The 17927-nt window shown below is 43.3% G+C and overlaps 1 protein-coding gene across 1 annotated transcript; it reads left to right on the top strand.

Annotated features, from left to right (window-relative positions):
• The first annotated feature begins 1006 nt into the window (after positions 1 to 1006).
• Positions 1007 to 16229, top strand: LOC116939223 (formyl peptide receptor-related sequence 4-like). The gene is made up of 2 exons (XM_032947368.2): positions 1007 to 1702; positions 13245 to 16229. Exon 2 carries the CDS (start codon positions 13274 to 13276, stop codon positions 14468 to 14470), a length of 1197 nt encoding a protein of 398 aa, XP_032803259.2. The 5' UTR covers positions 1007 to 1702; positions 13245 to 13273; the 3' UTR covers positions 14471 to 16229.
• The last annotated feature ends 1698 nt before the right edge of the window (positions 16230 to 17927 follow it).

Below are 17927 nucleotides of genomic sequence, written 5' to 3'. Positions count from 1 at the left end.
GTAGACGCCAGGGTACTGTATGTCCGGAATCACATCTTTTACAGACGGAACCAGATCACGGATTTTATGTAATGTGTTGAAACGGACCTGGATCTTGTGTTTATTCAAGATTTTGGAGATCTTTTTTGTGATCCCCGCAATGTAGGGTAAAGTGATGGTTTTGAAAGGCTCCTCAAGAAGGTCCTTCTTCATGGTTTGAATGCATATCCGACCAGGAACACATAGGCAGTGAACTCAAGCACGTACACCAAGCTCTTAAGGCTAATGGTTACTCCGACTATACAATCCGCAAAGCTATCACTCAATACGTAGTAGCAGGCCTTCTCGACCGATATCATCCATAATAGAGGCTGTTTTGGGGTTAGATCGCGTAAATATATAAATGTGTCGTTAAAACCCGCCACCACCCGACACAGCCAACTAGTAAGGGTTGTCACGTAAACAGAACGTGGCCAATTCGTCACTAGTGCAGCGCACCGGTGTGTTGGAGAGCCAAGCCACAACATTTACAATCCGAGTACGACGTTTCGCCAATAATTACAACTAGCTTCATCAGGCGACAGCCAGAGTTGTTAAGTTTACGTGACAACCCTTACCAGTTGGCTGTGTCGGGTGGTGGCCGGTTTTAACGACACATTTATACATTTACGCAATCTTACCCATAAGGCCTCTATGATGAATGACGGGATATTGCTCAATCAAAACCAAGTGCACCAGTATAATAGCCGTATTGCTGACATTGCATCTTACAATGTAAAATACCAAAGTGTTTGAACTATCCCTGGTTTCCACTACCCAAGATACATTGAGTATTTATAATTGACACAAAGGTGCTTACGAGACGAGTGTGCTCGAGAATTAAAGTGAACCCTGTTCTTTGCGCAGCCAATGTTCATGAAATATCCCGTGTGTCTTGGGTCCACCGACTTCCTGTGCACCGATTGTGCTTTGTGTTGCGTTGTTCTGGAAAAAAATAAAACGTCATTGTTTAAAAATGCCGAGAGTAAACATTTATTTAACACAAATTCTGGCTCAAAAGTACATACAAGCAAGGGCATGCATGGTCTGAGGACTTTATCATAAACGTTTCTGGGATATTGGTGAGCTGGCGGGGCTGCGTACCAAGGGTGTCGAATCGGCCCGGCGATCCTCACCGGCCCACATAGATCTGACACCCTCATTGTGAAATTCCTGTTTCGTGTCCGTAAGCGACACCAAATGGTGAGGCACAAACGGGGGGACGGAAACTGCTGTGAATTGTGAGCAACACAAATGCTTGATGGTGAAACAGCGTCGTTATCCTCATCTTAAGTTGTAATTCGTAAACGTGTCATCAGGATCTTCCAAAAGGACTGTCTCCATGAAGAGGAACCTTCACCTCATCTCCATGTCATGATCATTATCATCACTTCCTTTACAGGAACACGTTTTGTTTTGTTTTTACTACAAACGTGTTACAAACGTGTTCAGTTTCACTTTTAGGAATCGTCGTTGCGCGCGGGCATTCGCTGCGGTATCGGAGGCAGATGGTGTTTGATGATAATTGTTGGTGCGGTGGGTAATCACGGAGAGCGGAGGACACGGGAGGAAGAGTCGAGAGAGAGGAGGAATAAAAGAGGAAAGTGACAGTGCTATCTGCCTTGATGTTGGAGCGAGAGTCGAGCAGAGAGAGAGAGAGAGACGACAGAGAAATTGCGGAAAGGTAAGATTCAGTTACGTACACACCTGCATACACTTTTATTTTTAAAGCGAGTCGATTTCCGACTTGGCGAAGACCTACATATGCTGTGTTGCTCGCGGGGATTGTTGTTTGACCATACTTCACCGGACTGGTCAATGTGAGGTGAAGAGATGGTGGCCAGGACTGGCTCACATATCACTGAGACTTGTGTGGTTTATTTATTGCTGTTAGCAGCGAGCGGCGGCACGGTGGCTCACGCGATGCACGATGAATCCAGCCACGTGAGTTCAATTCCAAGCCACGGTCAACTTCAGTGATGAACCGGTCCACCCTCCTCCGATAGTCGATTGGCGAAGCGCTAGAAACTACCACTCATTATTACCATCATAGACTGACCTACATTATATAATAACGAGACGCGGAACCAGGCGTGTTATGTTTTTGCAACACACCATGGAGCGTGTCCGACTTCTCTGCGACTCATCAGTCAGGAGTGCCGATGGTTTGCTTGGTGGTGCAGGCAAGAGCCGTTCACTGTTACGAGAAGTTCATCGCTTACCCCGACCACAGCGAATCGATGCAATGAAGCGACTAAGCGTGGACACTCGATTTAAGATTTGATCAATAGTAGATCAAATAGAGGCAGGTAGCGGCAGAACGTGACCGATTGCATACGCAATATAGCAAACCATGGGCCATTGCGGGGTGCTACGTTCTTGAAAAGAGCCGCAATGGCAAATCCGCAATCTGTAAACTCTAAAGGCAAATGGGGAAACACTAATTTGGCTCACGATTCGTAATACTACAACCACCTCTTTGGTTCTATTCGGTAAAGTCACGTAGGTAAAAAATAAAACAACAAAAATCACGACGTTTCGGCCATAACACAAGCGGCCTTCATCAGGTGAAGGGACCAGACTGTCTCGAGGACAGTGCTGGAGTGAAACACAGCCAAGCTCAGACCGCGACCTTTAAGCTGTGTAAGAGTAATTATGGTGCCTTGACAAATGAATTAGCATACAAATTTGCATTTAATAGGCGGACTTAGCATGATGAAAGGTGGGGAGGGGGTGAACATGTGCAGGCCTGCGAGGGGGCAAGGTAGAGTCCACATGCTGGTGGTGTGAAAAGGGAATTTTAAGAAGCTGCGAAAGTTTGGGGTACCACTACTTGAAAAAAAGATACTGTACGATTGAAAATTAGTTTAATGTTTGGTTCGATTTAGAACATCTTTCCAATGGTTGCTTAATTTGAAACCATCTTCTCGGTTGAAATTGTGTCTGTGTTTGTAGATCTGAATTGCCTCGTGAACAAATCTCTAATAAAAACCCGTGGGTTTGCAAAGAACCTTGGTATCGGAGAAAATTATATCGTGATCACCCACAGCGTTGTAACAGTGATCAGCTACTGCAGAAGAATTCGTTCTGCCGTGTTTCAAATCTGATTTGTGCTCGCGAATTCGGTCAAAGACATGTCGCTTCGTCTCCCCGATATAGCAATCACTGCAGGTACAACTCAATTTGTAAACCCCGGGGTACTGTAAGTCAGGAATGACACCCTTCACGGATGGGATCAGATCGCGAATTATGTGTACTGTATTGAACCGGACCTGGATCTTGTGTTTGTTTAGAATTTTGGAAATCTTTTTGGTAACGCCTGCTATATATGGTAGTGTGATGGTTTTGACCGGAGTATCAAGTGGTTGTTTCTGTATGGAGGGAGAAACGGCTTGGCGGATGGTACAGTCAGAGTATCCATTCCTTTTGAGGGCCAGGTGTACATGTTTTAATTCACTGGTCAGGTGGTGTTGGTCCGAAATGCAATGAGCCCTATGGTATAAAGTTATGATGAGATAATTCTTTTGAGATGGGTGGTGGTGGGAATCAGGTTTCAAGTAGGAATCTGTGTGGGTAGGTTTCCTGTAGACAGAATGCCCCAACGAGCCATCAGGTCTCCTCTCAAACAGAACATCCAAGAATGGTAGCCTGCCATCCTTCTCCACTTCCATGGTGAATTTGATGGCGGGATGTCTAGAATTGATGTGGTGTAGGAAAAGGTTCAGAGCTGGGAGGCCATGTGGCCAAATGACGAAAGTGTCATCCACATATCTCTTCCACAGGGAAGGTCTGAGGGTGGAAGTCTGGATGGCGTCCGATTCAAATTTCTCCATGAAAACATTGGCTATCACTGGTGACAAGGGGGAACCCATGGGAGTACCCTCATTTTGCTTGTAGAAGGAAGCATTCCAAGTAAAGTAGGTGTTGGTGAGGTAGTGCTTGACCAGAGTAGGTACCTCGGGGTTTAGTCCATGTTGTACCAAATTTTCAATTATATCAATGGTATCAGGTACCGGGACCTTGGTGAACAAGGAGACCACATCGAAGCTGACAAGGATATCGTCAGGGGACAGTACAACGTCCTTGACCATAGAAACCAATTGGGCCGAGTTAAGTACTGCTGAGGAGGTCTTGCCAGTGAAAGGTAGCAAGGTATCCGACAGAAAACGTGCCAGCTTATAGGTAGGGGAGTTGATCGTGGATACAATGGGTCGTAGTGGAGTGCCTTCCTTATGAATCTTTGGAAGACCATATTATCTAGGTGGTCTTGCAGCAGAAGGTTTTAGGGAAGGACGTTTAGTTGGTTCGATTAGGGAGGTCGAACTTGTGATGATCTTGTTGGTTTTTATAGTTAGGCTATTAGTAGGGTCATTTTTTATTTTTTAGTAACTACCATCATTGAGTTTTTATCCATAATTACAGTGGCATTGCCCTTGTCGACTGAGAGGATGACTATATCATGTCTCTCTTTTTATTTTGCGAGTTCAGAGCGTTCATCTTTGCTGATGTTGCTAACGGGTTTCTTAGCATTCTTAAGAATAGTTGCTATTTCAGCTCTCGCGACGTCTGCTTGGATGTGTCCTATACCTTTGAGGGCTACATCGACCTAAGAAATGATATCATCTATCGGTATATGTTTTGGGGTGACAGCGAAATTTAGTCCTTTAGCCAATACTGTTTTCAGATTGTCCGAAATCGGGGTGCTACTCTGATTGATAACAATTTTGTTAACGTCTAGTTTTGTGATCCGTGGAACCGGGTTTTTCTTTGATAGGTGGTTGAATTTAGCAATTAGGTTAGCTTTGCAATTGATTGAAAGTGAATCGGTAGAAGAAGCAGTCATGTTGTCTACGTGGTTCCAATCAGAAGGTGACATTTTTGTGTTAACGTTAAATGAGCTTGTAGGAGAGTCCTGTCTAAAGTATCGAGTTCAAAACGGAGTAGTCTTATCCTCTCTGAGATTAAAGAGAGGCTGGCCTTAAACAGAATCTGTTTAGAGTTCGGTGAGGACACAGCAGCAGAAGTGAGTGTGAAGGCGATGGGTATTACCTTGTGGTCGCGGCATCTTTTGAGGAAGGTTAGCGTCTCGATGAGCTGTGACTTCTTGTCCCGTTGTCTGTTAACAGCTCTAACAGATAGGTGAAAACCCTCCCCGTAGAGGCTATCAATTCTAGATTTGAAGCTTTCGTGACTGCAAGGATCCATACTCTTTGGTTCTATTCGGTAAAGTCACGTAGGTAAAAAATAAAACATCAAAAATCACGACGTTTCGGCCACAACACAAGCGGCCTTCATCAGGTGAAGGGACCAGACTGTCTCGAGGACAGCGCTGGAGTGAAACACAGCTAAGCTCAGACCGCGACCTTTATGTTATCCTATAGCAGGGGTGTCCAAACACAATGGGACACAGCGGCTGGGTTTGATTCCAATGCACCTCCTGCCGTATTAATTAACCCAACGTTAGCCGTATAAAAGCGGTATAGCTACATATAGGTCAACAACCCACGTAAAGTCAAAACACATTGGTGAATACAATGATATGTCCATAATAAAAAATGTTGGGGTTAGATCGCGTAAATGTGTCGTTATACCCGCCACCACCCGACACAGCCAATTAGTAAGGATTGTCACGTAAACAGAACGTGGCCAATTCGTCACTAGTACAGCACTAACCGGGTGTGTTGGAGAGCAAAGCCACAACATTTACAATCTCAAGTACGACGTTTCGCCGGTAATTGCAACGAGCTTCATCAGGCGGCAGCCAGATTGGTGGAGAAATCCTGTTTTGTTCCTTAATTAGAGGGGTTTAACGACACATTGATATATTTACGCGATCGAACTCCCCCCAAAAACACCTGTATTATGGATAATATCGGTCGCGAAAGCCTACGTGTTAAACTGACAATGATGCTGTATGTCTAAGTTGCTCAATGCTGCGGCTGCTTGCATCCGGATTTCTCACGCCTCTTCCTTTGGACCACTGCATCGGAGTTCGGAGCAAGTGGACTGGGGCTGTTGTTACCTTCATTTGCTGTGCGCCAGGGCAAGCATGTTGGCCTTCCATTCACCTCCACAATTCCTCCACTTTTCTTGGACAACTCTACACTCCCTATCGACCTTCCCTTTTCGTTCATAACATAATTAGGCTAGACGACTTACATCACAATTTAAACAACAACAACAACAAACACTTTTCCCATGCATTCGGATTTTGAAATTTTAAACGGGTATTGAATCGGGGGATTTTATGCTGCTGCAGTGCTAAGGACGGTCGTCGTATCGACAGGGGGTTGCGTTGTATAGAAGCAGCGCGAGGAACTTCCTCGGATTTCTAGGGACGCAGAGGCGCGAGGAACTTCCTCAGATTTCAGGGACGCAGAGGCGCGAGGAGCTTCCTCGGATTTCTAGGGACGCAGAGGCGCGAGGAGCTTCCTCGGATTTCTAGGGACGCAGAGGCGCGAGGAACTTCCTCGGATTTCTAGGGACGCAGAGGCGCGAGGAACTTCCTCAGATTTCAGGGACGCAGAGGCGCGAGGAGCTTCCTCGGATTTCTAGGGACGCAGAGGCGCGAGGAGCTTCCTCGGATTTCTAGGGACGCAGAGGCGCGAGGAACTTCCTCGGATTTCTAGGGACGCAGAGGCGCGAGGAGCTTCCTCGGATTTCTAGGGACGCAGAGGCGCGAGGAGCTTCCTCGGATTTCTAGGGACGCAGAGGCCCGAGGAGCTTCCACGGATTTCTAGGGACGCAGACGTGGTGGGTGGGTGGGGGGGTCGCGGATGTCGATCGCCCAGATGAAGTTGGCCGTAGGGAGGACGCGGTGGGGGGGTACAAACATTGCGTGATGGGGATCTGCGCATGCGCGGGTGAACCGGGTGGGGACGGCGTGGGAGAGGGAGGGGTGGGGGTGGATGTCTTGGCGAGGGAATCTGATAGGGGGGGGGGGGGAATTGAATGCATTTTAAAATATACTAGCAGGGAGTACCCGGATTTATAAATATTTTTCAAAACTTGTCTTCTCTTAAATAACATAACAGACACAGTGAGGGAAAAAAGTATTTGATCCCCTGCTGATTTTGTACGTTTGCCCACTGACAAAGAAATGATCAGTCTATAATTTTAATGGTAGGTTTATTTGAACAGTGAGAGATAGAATAACAACAACACAATCCAGAAAAACGCATGTCAAAAATGTTATACATTTTGCATTTTAATGAGGGAAATAAGTATTTGACCCCCTCTCAATTAGAAAGATTTCTGGCTCCCAGGTGTCTTTTATACAGGTAACGAGCTGAGATTAGGAGCACACTCTTAAAGGGAGTGCTCCTAATCTCAGCTTGTTACCTGTATAAAAGGCACCTGTCCACAATCAATCAATCAGATTCCAAACTCCCCACCATGGCCAAGACCAAAGAGCTCTCCAAGGATGTCAGGGACAAGATTGTAGACCTACACAAGGCTGGGATGGGCTTCAAGACCATTGCCAAGCAGCGTGGTGAGAAGGTGACAACAGTTGGTGCGATTATTCACAAATGGAAGAAACACAAAATAACTGTCAATCTCCCTCGGCCTGGGGCTCCATGCAAGATCTCACCTCGTGGAGTTGCTAAATTCTATGCTAATTCCTTTGTCAAGGGGTGCCTCTGCGGATGTGTATGCTTTAACATAGCCATTTCTGTGACCAGTCACAAGCTAATCACTCAGCTTTTTCAATGCTAAATTATATGCTAATTCCTTTGTCAAGGCGCTTTGTTTCTTCTCACACAGCTTAAAGGTCGTGATCTGAGCGTGGCTTTGTTCGCTCCAGCGCTGTCCTCCAGACAGTCTTGTCCCTTCACCTGATGAAGGCCGCTTGTGTTGTGGCCGAAACGTCGTGAGAATTTTATTGTGTTATTTTATTTTATCAATTTATTATTTTATTCTCATTCTACGTGACTTTACCGAAAGAACCAAAGAAGATGAATCCTTGCAGTCACGAAAGCTTTAAATCGAAAGAGCAAATACTTTTTCCCTCACTGTACATACACAAATACTAAGCTATTATGAAACCCCGGCATTCCGTTTGTCTCTCCGTTTGTCTGTCAAAAAGTAGTATCTAGTGGCTCTACAGCAGTATCTACTGCCTCTACAGTAGTATCTACTGACTCTACAGTAGTATCTATTAACTCCACAGTAGTATCTACTGACTCTACAGTAGTATCTACTGACTCTACAGTAGTATCTATTAACTCTACAGTAGTATCTACTGACTCTACAGTAGTATCTATTAACTCCACAGCAGTATCCACTGACTCTACAATAGTATCTACTGACTCTACAGTAGTATCTATTAACTCTACAGTAGTATCTACTGACTCTATGGTAGTATCTACTGACTCTACAGTAGTATCTACTGACTCTACAGTAGTATCTACTGACTCTACAGCAGTAACTACTGACTCTACAGTAGTATCTACTGACACTACAGTAGTATCTACTGACTCTACAGTAGTATCTACTGACTCTACAGTAGTATCTATTAACTCTACAGTAGTATCTTCTGACTCTACAGTAGTATCTACTGACTCTACAGTAGTAACTACTGACTCTATAGTAGTATCTAGTGGCTCTACAGTAGTATCTACTGACTCTACAGTAGTATCGACTGACACTATAGTAGTATCTACTGACTCTACAGTAGTATCTGCTGACTCTACAGTAGTATCTATTAACTCTACAGTAGTATCTACTGACTCTATGGTAGTATCTACTGACTCTACAGTAGTATCTACTGACTCTACAGTAGTATCTACTGACTCTACAGTAGTATCTACTGACTCTACAGTAGTAACTACTGACACTACAGTAGTATCTACTGACTCTACAGTAGTATCTACTGACTCTACAGTAGTATCTACTGACTCTACAGTAGTATCTATTAACTCTACAGTAGTATCTTCTGACTCTATGGTAGTATCTACTGACTCTACAGTAGTATCTACTGACTCTACAGTAGTATCTACTGACTCTACAGTAGTAACTACTGACTCTACAGTAGTATCTACTGACACTACAGTAGTATCTACTGACTCTACAGTAGTATCTACTGACTCTACAGTAGTATCTATTAACTCTACAGTAGTATCTTCTGACTCTACAGTAGTATCTACTGACTCTACAGTAGTAACTACTGACTCTATAGTAGTATCTAGTGGCTCTACAGTAGTATCTACTGACTCTACAGTAGTATCGACTGACACTATAGTAGTATCTACTGACTCTACAGTAGTATCTACTGACTCTACAGTAGTATCTAGTGGCTCTACAGCAGTATCTACTGCCTCTACAGTAGTATCTACTGACTCTACAGTAGTATCTATTAACTCTACAGTAGTATCTTCTGACTCTACAGTAGTATCTACTGACACTTTAGTAGTATCTACTTACTCTACAGTAGTATCTACTGATTCTATAGTAGTATCTATTGACTCTACAGTAGTATCTACTGACACTTTAGTAGTATCTACTTACTCTACAGTAGTATCTACTGATTCTATATTAGTATCTATTGACTCTACAGTAGTATCTACTGACACTATAGTAGTATCTATTGACTCTACAGTAGTATCTACTGACACTACAGTAGTATCTACTGACTCTACAGTAGTATCTACTGACTCTACAGTAGTATCTATTAACTCTACAGTAGTATCTTCTGAATCTACAGTAGTATCTACTGACTCTACAGTAGTAACTACTGACTCTATAGTAGTATCTAGTGGCTCTACAGTAGTATCTATTAACTCTACAGTAGTATCTTCTGACTCTACAGTAGTATCTACTGACTCTACAGTAGTAACTACTGACTCTATAGTAGTATCTAGTGGCTCTACAGTAGTATCTACTGACTCTACAGTAGTATCGACTGACACTATAGTAGTATCTACTGACTCTACAGTAGTATCTACTGACTCTACAGTAGTATCTACTGACACTACATCAGTATCCACTGACTCTATAGTAGTATCTACTGACTCTACAGTAGTATCTACTGACACTTTAGTAGTATCTACTTACTCTACAGTAGTATCTACTGATTCTATAGTAGTATCTATTGACTCTACAGTAGTATCTACTGACACTATAGTAGTATCTACTTACTCTCCACTAGCATCTACTGACACTATAGTAGGAACTACTGACTCTACAGTAGTAGCTACTGACTGTACAGTAGTATCTATTAACTCTACAGTAGTATCTACTGACTCTATAGCAGTATCTACTGACACTACATCAGTATCTACTGACTATAGTAGTATCTACTGACACTACATTAGTATCTACTGACTCTATAGTAGTATCTACTGACTCTATAGTAGTATCTACTGACACTACATCAGTATCTACTGACTCTATAGTAGTATCTAGTGACACTACAGTAGTAACTACTGACTTTATAGTAGTATCTACTGACTCTACAGTAGTATATACTGACTCTATGGTAGTATCTACTGACACTACATTAGTATCTACTGACTCAATAGTAGTATCTACTGACACTACATTAGTATCTACTGACTCTATAGTAGTATCTACTGAATCTATAGTAGTATCTACTGACTCTATAGTAGTATTTATTGCCACTATAGTAGTAACTACTGACCTTACAGTAGTATATACTGACTCTATGGTAGTATCTACTGACACTATAGTAGGAACTACTGACACTACAGTAGTATCTACTGACTCTATAGTAGTATCTACTGACTCTGCAGTAGTATCTTTTAACTCTACAGTAGTATCTACTTACTCTATAGTAGCATCTACTGACTCTACAGTAGTATCTACTGACTCTACAGTAGTATCTACTGACTCTGTAGTCGTATCTGCTAACTCTACAGTAGTATCTACTGACTCTATAGCAGCATCTACTGACACTACATCAGTATCTACTGACTATCTACTGACACTACATTAGTATCTACTGACTCTATAGTAGTATCTACTGACTCTATAGTAGTATCCACTGACCCTACAGTAGTATCTACTGACTCTATAGTAGTATCTACTGACTCTACAGTAGTATCTACTGACTCTATGGTAGTATATACTGACACTACATTAGTATCTACTGACTCAATAGTAGTATCTACTGACACTACATTAGTATGTACTGACTCTATAGTAGTATCTACTGACTCTATAGTAGTATCTACTGACTATATAGTAGTATTTATTGACACTATAGTAGTAACTACTGACCCTACAGTAGTATCTACTGACTCTATGGTAGTATCTACTGACACTATAGTAGGAACTACTGACACTACAGTAGTATCTACTGACTCTATAGTAGTATCTACTGACTCTGCAGTAGTATCTATTAACTCTACAGTAGTATCTACTGACTCTATAGTAGTATCTGCTGACTCTACAGTAGTATCTCCTGACTCTACAGTAGTATCTACTGAGTCTTTGGTAGTATCTACTGCTCTATAGTAGTATCTACTGACTCTGTAGTCGTATCTACTAACTCTACAGTAGTATCTACTGATTCTACAGTAGTATCTACTAACTCTATAGTATTCATAATATAGGTTTTTGGGTTAGATCGCGTTATTTATAAATGTGTCGTAACCCTCCACCACCCGACACGGCCAATCAGCAAAAAAGTGTCACGTTGACAAAAGACAAATAGTTCACTACTTTAGCCCACCCATGTGTTGAAGTGTGAATCCACAACATTTACAGTTTGAGTACGACGTTTCGCTGGTAATTACATCCAGCATCATCGGGCAATTAGCCAGAATGGTAAAGCCCTCGCTTGCTCCCGGTCTTAAATAGAGCAGCAGGGTGACGTCATCATTTAACTCATTTCAGGTGCAGTGATTTGAGGCGGATAGGGGGGTATTGTAATTATATAATCGATTGGTAATCAGTCAATGGTTATGATTAGTAATGAGTTGTAGATTAGTAATTAGTTGTAATGTGTGTTATTGTGATTATATGCTACGTTAATAATCCGTTAATTAGTATGTGTTTCCCCTATAAGGAATTGTAATATGTATCATTTAATAATACGCTTCCAAGCCGCACTAAGCCTGTAGCTGTCAGAGTGATTAAAGTTATTTCTATTCCTCTCAATTTCAATGGATTCTCTAATTAGTCTTTGCCAGTAATAATTAGTTTTACAACACTTCAACGTTATCAAAATCAATTGAGTGTCCTTGTTGACAAGCATGTTCTGCCACTGCCGACAGTTGTGTTTGAGATCATTTAATATTTCTTTGATGTTCTTTTAGTCTTATGCTGATGTTACATCCCGTCTGTCCAATATAGCATCTGCCACATAAACAATTAATCCGATATACACCTTCTGTTGATACTTTAGGTAATGCGTTTTTAGTGCAAGATACTAGTTTTTATTTTATTTTGTGTACTGTACCAAATCTTACTGTAATGTTTTACTTTGCAAAACACGGGCTAATTTGTCAGTTACTCCTGAGATATATGGAATTGTTATTGTTTTAACAATCTAATCGCTTTCAGCAGTATTGCTTTGCGATCGTGGTTTGACATTCACTGCTCTGTTAATTTGAGCATTGTTGTAGCCATTCTGTCGTAGTGCTTCTTTAACGTGTTTGATCTCTCTCACTAGACTTTCACCATCTGACACTGTTTTAGCCCAATGTATGACCGTCTTGATAAGAGAGGATTTCTGAGCTGGATGATGATGCGAATCTGCATTCAGATAGGCATCAGTGTGCATTTGCTTTCTGTAAACGATTTGTAAACGATTCGAAGCCGTGTGTCGTGAGGTGAGAAATGTAATTTTATTCGACGAATGCATAAATGCTTAAACTCCAAATGCCATGGCATGCGTTTCGTGCAATAATCGTTGTATAATGTCCAGCATTTAGCCAAAAAAGCCTCACTGCATTGAGACAGGCCATTATTTTTGTATCTATTTTTTGCTTTATATTCGAGTAAACTAGACCACACGGAGACAACGATTCACTTATAAAAGATAACACAACCCCACTTTCTGTTCTGCCATCTCCTGCCCACCTTGGGAGTTTTACAAATCTCGACATGTTCCACCAACCCTTCACTTCCAGGTGATGAGTTACAGTTGTGCACCACCGCAATTCCCTTAATATATCCCTTAAATGATGAGGACATCGATTATGATGGAGATCTAGGGCAAGGTGATCGATATTTCTAACGATTATTATTATTATCTCTCTCAGGTGTCCACAGCATCACTATTCCCATCAGAATGACCGCCACCACCCATCTACCCAGCTCCTTCTTCTCTCTGAAACCACAGTCCAACTGGAACTCCACTGATTGGGATTCGTCGTTGATCACCAACAGCACTGAGAAGCCGTCGGAAATCTCCACTAATCTCAATAATTTCAAGTACGTGTCCATAACCGTCTACACCATCATCGTTATCTTGGGTAGCGTCGGCAACTTCTTGGTCATCTGGATTCTGGGCTTCAAGATGAAGCGCACGGTGGTGACCCTCTTCTTCCTGCACCTGTCCATCGCCGACTTCATCTTCATGCTGCAGATGTCCTTGCTTGTTGTTGAAGAGGCCATGGACGGGCACTGGGCGATGGGCATGGCCATGTGTAAGCTGACCTCGTTTGGTCTCTTTATGAACGCGAACGCCAGCGTCTACTTCCTGACACTCATCAGCGTAGACCGCTACGCCGCTCTCCTGCACCCCGTGTCCTCGCTGCCCCTGCGTCGCCTACACATGGCCCGGTGGCTCTGCCTGGCCGTGTGGCTCTTCTCCTTCCTGCTGAGCCTCCCGCCTCTCATCTTCAGCACAACAGCAGATGACAATGGCATAATATTCTGCTTTGACGACTACAGTGAAGACCGAGATGAGGAGTTGCGGCACATCATGGCCGTGAACATCTGTCGGTTTGTCCTGGGCTTCGCTCTTCCGTACACCATCATGATCTTCTGCTACTGTCACATCGGGGCGAAACTGCAGCGCATAGACAAGTCGCGTCGCGGCAACTCGCTTAAAATCATCGTGGCCGTGGTGGTGGCATTCTTTATCTGCTGGGCGCCGTACCACGCCATCGGACTGATGGAGTCCACCTTCTATTTTCATGAAGATCATGAGATTCACCCCGTGGCAAAAATGGCATTGTCAATTGTTGATTATCTTATGTGCTTCAACAGCTGCATCAACCCGATCCTCTACGTGTTCAGCGGCTCGCATCTCAAAGCCCAGTTCAGGCGCTCGCTCGTCGCTGCCATCGAGAACGCGTTCAGAGACCAAGAGCAGTTGGATTTGGGGCAGGACTGCGGGAGCGGACCCACGGCGCAGTCGCGGGATGTCATCAACCTCAGCACCAAGCTCAGCAGCAACACCAGCGGCAACACCAGCGGCAACCTGGAGGGCAGCCACGGTGACGTGGTGACCGTTGGCGTGGTGCAGGAGGCGCAGGTGTAGGTGTGGCCACGAGGACGCGACACGCGCCGGTGAGAGGACGCGAGCCTCACGAGACCGCGGAGAAGTGGGGAGAGTGGGCGAGCGATGCACGGGGTGGTGGAGTGGGAGGGCAGGAGGCTGATGGAGCGAAGGTGAGAATAGATGGACGAGAGAAAGCGGAGAGACGAGAAGAGAAATGCGTGGTTCTGGGCCCGGTCGAGGTGGCCCCACTTGCTGTGAGGTTTGCTTCACAGCAGCCGGCACCCGTACGGAGGCGGTTCAAGCATCGCCAGGTAATTGTCCGTGGTTCTTTTGACCCCTCTGAGAGAAAAAAAGGAGATATTCATAGTTCAGAGCAGAGGAGATTAAAAATGTATTTCTTGAGAACTGCTTTTTGTATTTAGTTTGCTGTCCATCCCCCGCACCACTGATTAGCATGGTTGGCTACGTACAGTGCGAAAGAAGTTCAACATACATACAGAGGAAATGTGAAGAAGAAAGGAGATAGTAGGTGAGGAGAGGGTCGTGTAGTGGTGCTTGGTCTTGATGGTGCGTAATAATATAGGAGCTCATCGCTTCATGAAGCAGTCCCCCTCAACGTTCCATTCCTCTCTTAAAGCCTCACCTCTTCTCCATTCCCCATTCTCATCCCTCCCATCGCCCCTCGACCCATTCCCGTCCCTCCCCTACCTCTCGTACCCCAAAGTACCCTCCATCGCAGTCACCAGATCCTCATCCCTTGCACGCCCCTACCATCCATAGCATTACTGTATTTTATTATACCATTTTTAAAACTATGTTACTGCTCAAAATACTTACTACATTTATCTAGAAAGCAAAGATTGTTTTCAAACATAATTTAATAATGCTTTGCAATTACGTGTTAACCTAGCCCGACCTTTGTACCAAATTCGGCTGCTATAAATGTCCACACGACGATAAGCCCACTTCGTTAAGCTATCATTTGTGTCTAGGTCCCTCCTGTAAAAAAAAACAATTACAGAAATATGTATGTAAAGACTTTAATAAATAATAAATGTATCTCTAAACAGTAACTCACATACTATATATATACTTTATATAACTGAGGTCTAGGCGAGGCGCTGGCAGCTAGGCCTCACCTGAGGTGGGGGGGGGAGTGAATTTACAAATAGGTGTGCTGAAGGGATATTGCTCAATTAAAACAACTGTTCTAAGTGCGCCAATATAATAGCTACCATTGAAAACTGTCACAAACATTGCATTTTACGTTGAAAATACCAAAGTGTTTAACTATCCCTGGTTTCCACTACCCAAGAGACATTGACACAAGGTGCCCACGAGACTGGGGTATCCGAGAATTAAAGTGGACCCTGTCCTTTGCGCAGCCAATGTTCATGAAATATTCCGTACGTCTCGGGTCCACCAACTTCCTGTACATCAAATTGTGCTTCGTGTTGTATTATTTTTCTTTCAATAAAACGTCATTGTTGATAAAAAAAAGTCGAAAGTAGTTTGTATTTCTGGTACAAATTTAAATATAAGCAACGGAAATAAGAGATAGCAGTGAGCTGACGGGGTGACGACGTGAGGGGTTCTGTGAAATGCTCATTGTGAATCTGCGGTTCCGTGTACTAAGCGACACCAAATGGTCTAGTTGGGGTGAGCACGCTGCTGTCACTTGTGAGCAGCGCAAATACCACACCAATAAAAAAAACTTTATTAGCATCATGATCAACATCAACATTTGAAGAATTATGGTTCGACAGTCACCGTCAGCAGTCACCATCGTCATCATCAGCCATGTTCTATCCACCGCCGCATCGATACAACCCCAACCCACGGCGTCACCATCGCAATTTCATGATCCTTTGATGCAACAATCCATCCCAGGTTTGCAGATTAACGTATATCATCACATCTCCATCTTACAGTATATGAGCTCCATGCCGCATATTTGATTTTGAATAGACCTCTTAATACACAAGCTATTTAACTGGATCACAATTAATTTCCACACACATCTCCATCTTACAGTATTTGAGCTCCATGCCGCATATTTGATTTTGAATAGACCTCTTAATACACAAGCTATTTAACTGGATCACAATTAATTTCCACGCTTGGAAGACGCTGCAATAGCAACATGACGTTCTGTCATCCTTATGACCCAATAATTCCAATTTGTCCTCGTTTTCTTCGTCTGACATTTCGGACCCCTCCATGAGCTCTAACATCAAGGGTTGCCACCCGTGAATGATGATGAACCGCCCCTATCTTAGCCTGGGCTATCGACTCACAGGCCTCTCTGGTTGCTGCAACCGAGCACCCTGACCTTTGAGCCATCCCAGCCGGGTTCATCATCGGCATGATCATAATCGCCGTCATCAAAATGACAAAAGAGGCCGCATAGAGAGGGGGAGAGAAGGGAAAGGGTTGACCTTGTTTCATTCTTGAGCGCACTCGGAAACAAACGCTTAAAACATGAATTACCAAAATAAAATAAAACTATCCTAAATAAAGAGCCCTCATCTTGCTGTAACACGCCCAGGACTGCATTTCTCAGGATTTTTACCGCAAAGTTTGAAGCTTAATTTATTATTTTAAATATATGCCTCGAGTGTCCTGGCTGATGGCTGGCTGGGCTCTTCACCACCCCGACAAAAACAACTGTTGCTAGTGGCCGCTGTGGGCCATTACCAACGAAACGGTGAAAGACGTTTGAGAGATATATATCTGATGGATGGCTACACTAAAGAGGTGGGGGTATACAGAAGACTGACCGCGGTTCATTTCAAAACAATCTAATCTTTCAATGTGTGCTCCGTATTTATGTTTTTACGCATGTTTGTTGAACTTCTTTCGCACCGTACCCTAGCCAACCATGCTAATCGGAGGTGCTAATCGAATGAATGTAATTCTTCTGCCAGAAATATTCATTGCATTTAGAGGATATTAAAAAAACGACATATATTATATTGCCATTTTATTATTACATAGCAAGAGATTACTTTGAGCGCACCGACAATAGGGGTATTTACAGTATATCATGAGGCCTCCTTTGCCAGTACCAAAATATACTAATAGGGTTTTTCCCCTTTTTCTGGCAACAAAAGTGACACCTTTTGCAAGGAATCATGTTTACATTAACTACAATACTTGCAGTCAAATGCAAACAAAAAACAAAACTCTGATAATGTATGCATTGTCCTTGAAACTGATTGGTCCACACCAGAGACAGCTTTTCTTAGAGCCTAGTCTCATAGGGTGTTCGACCAGATGACGTCATCTGGACAATGCATAAATTATCAGAGTATTGTTTTTTGTTTGAATTTGACTGCAAGTATTGTGGTTAATGTAAACATGATTCCTTGCAAAAGGTGTCACTTTTGTTGCCACAAAAAAATGGGGAAAACCCTTTTAGAATAGGGGTATTGTGAGATGAGTTTGAATTGACAATCGTTGCCGAGCAACGGCTTCTATACTCGTAACAATAAAC

This window comes from Petromyzon marinus, chromosome 5, assembly GCF_048934315.1.
Source record: "Petromyzon marinus isolate PM22_M1 ecotype Great Lakes invasive population chromosome 5, UKy_Petmar_22M1.pri1.0, whole genome shotgun sequence".
In the NCBI taxonomy this organism is placed as follows: domain Eukaryota; kingdom Metazoa; phylum Chordata; class Hyperoartia; order Petromyzontiformes; family Petromyzontidae; genus Petromyzon; species Petromyzon marinus.
Note: the sequence above shows the minus strand (reverse complement) of the source record. Positions and strands in the feature narration are given on the sequence as shown.

Coding starts and splice junctions, on each gene's coding strand:
- LOC116939223 (XM_032947368.2), top strand. CDS start 13,274: ATGACCGCCACCACCCATCTACCCAGCTCCTTCTTCTCTCTGAAACCA.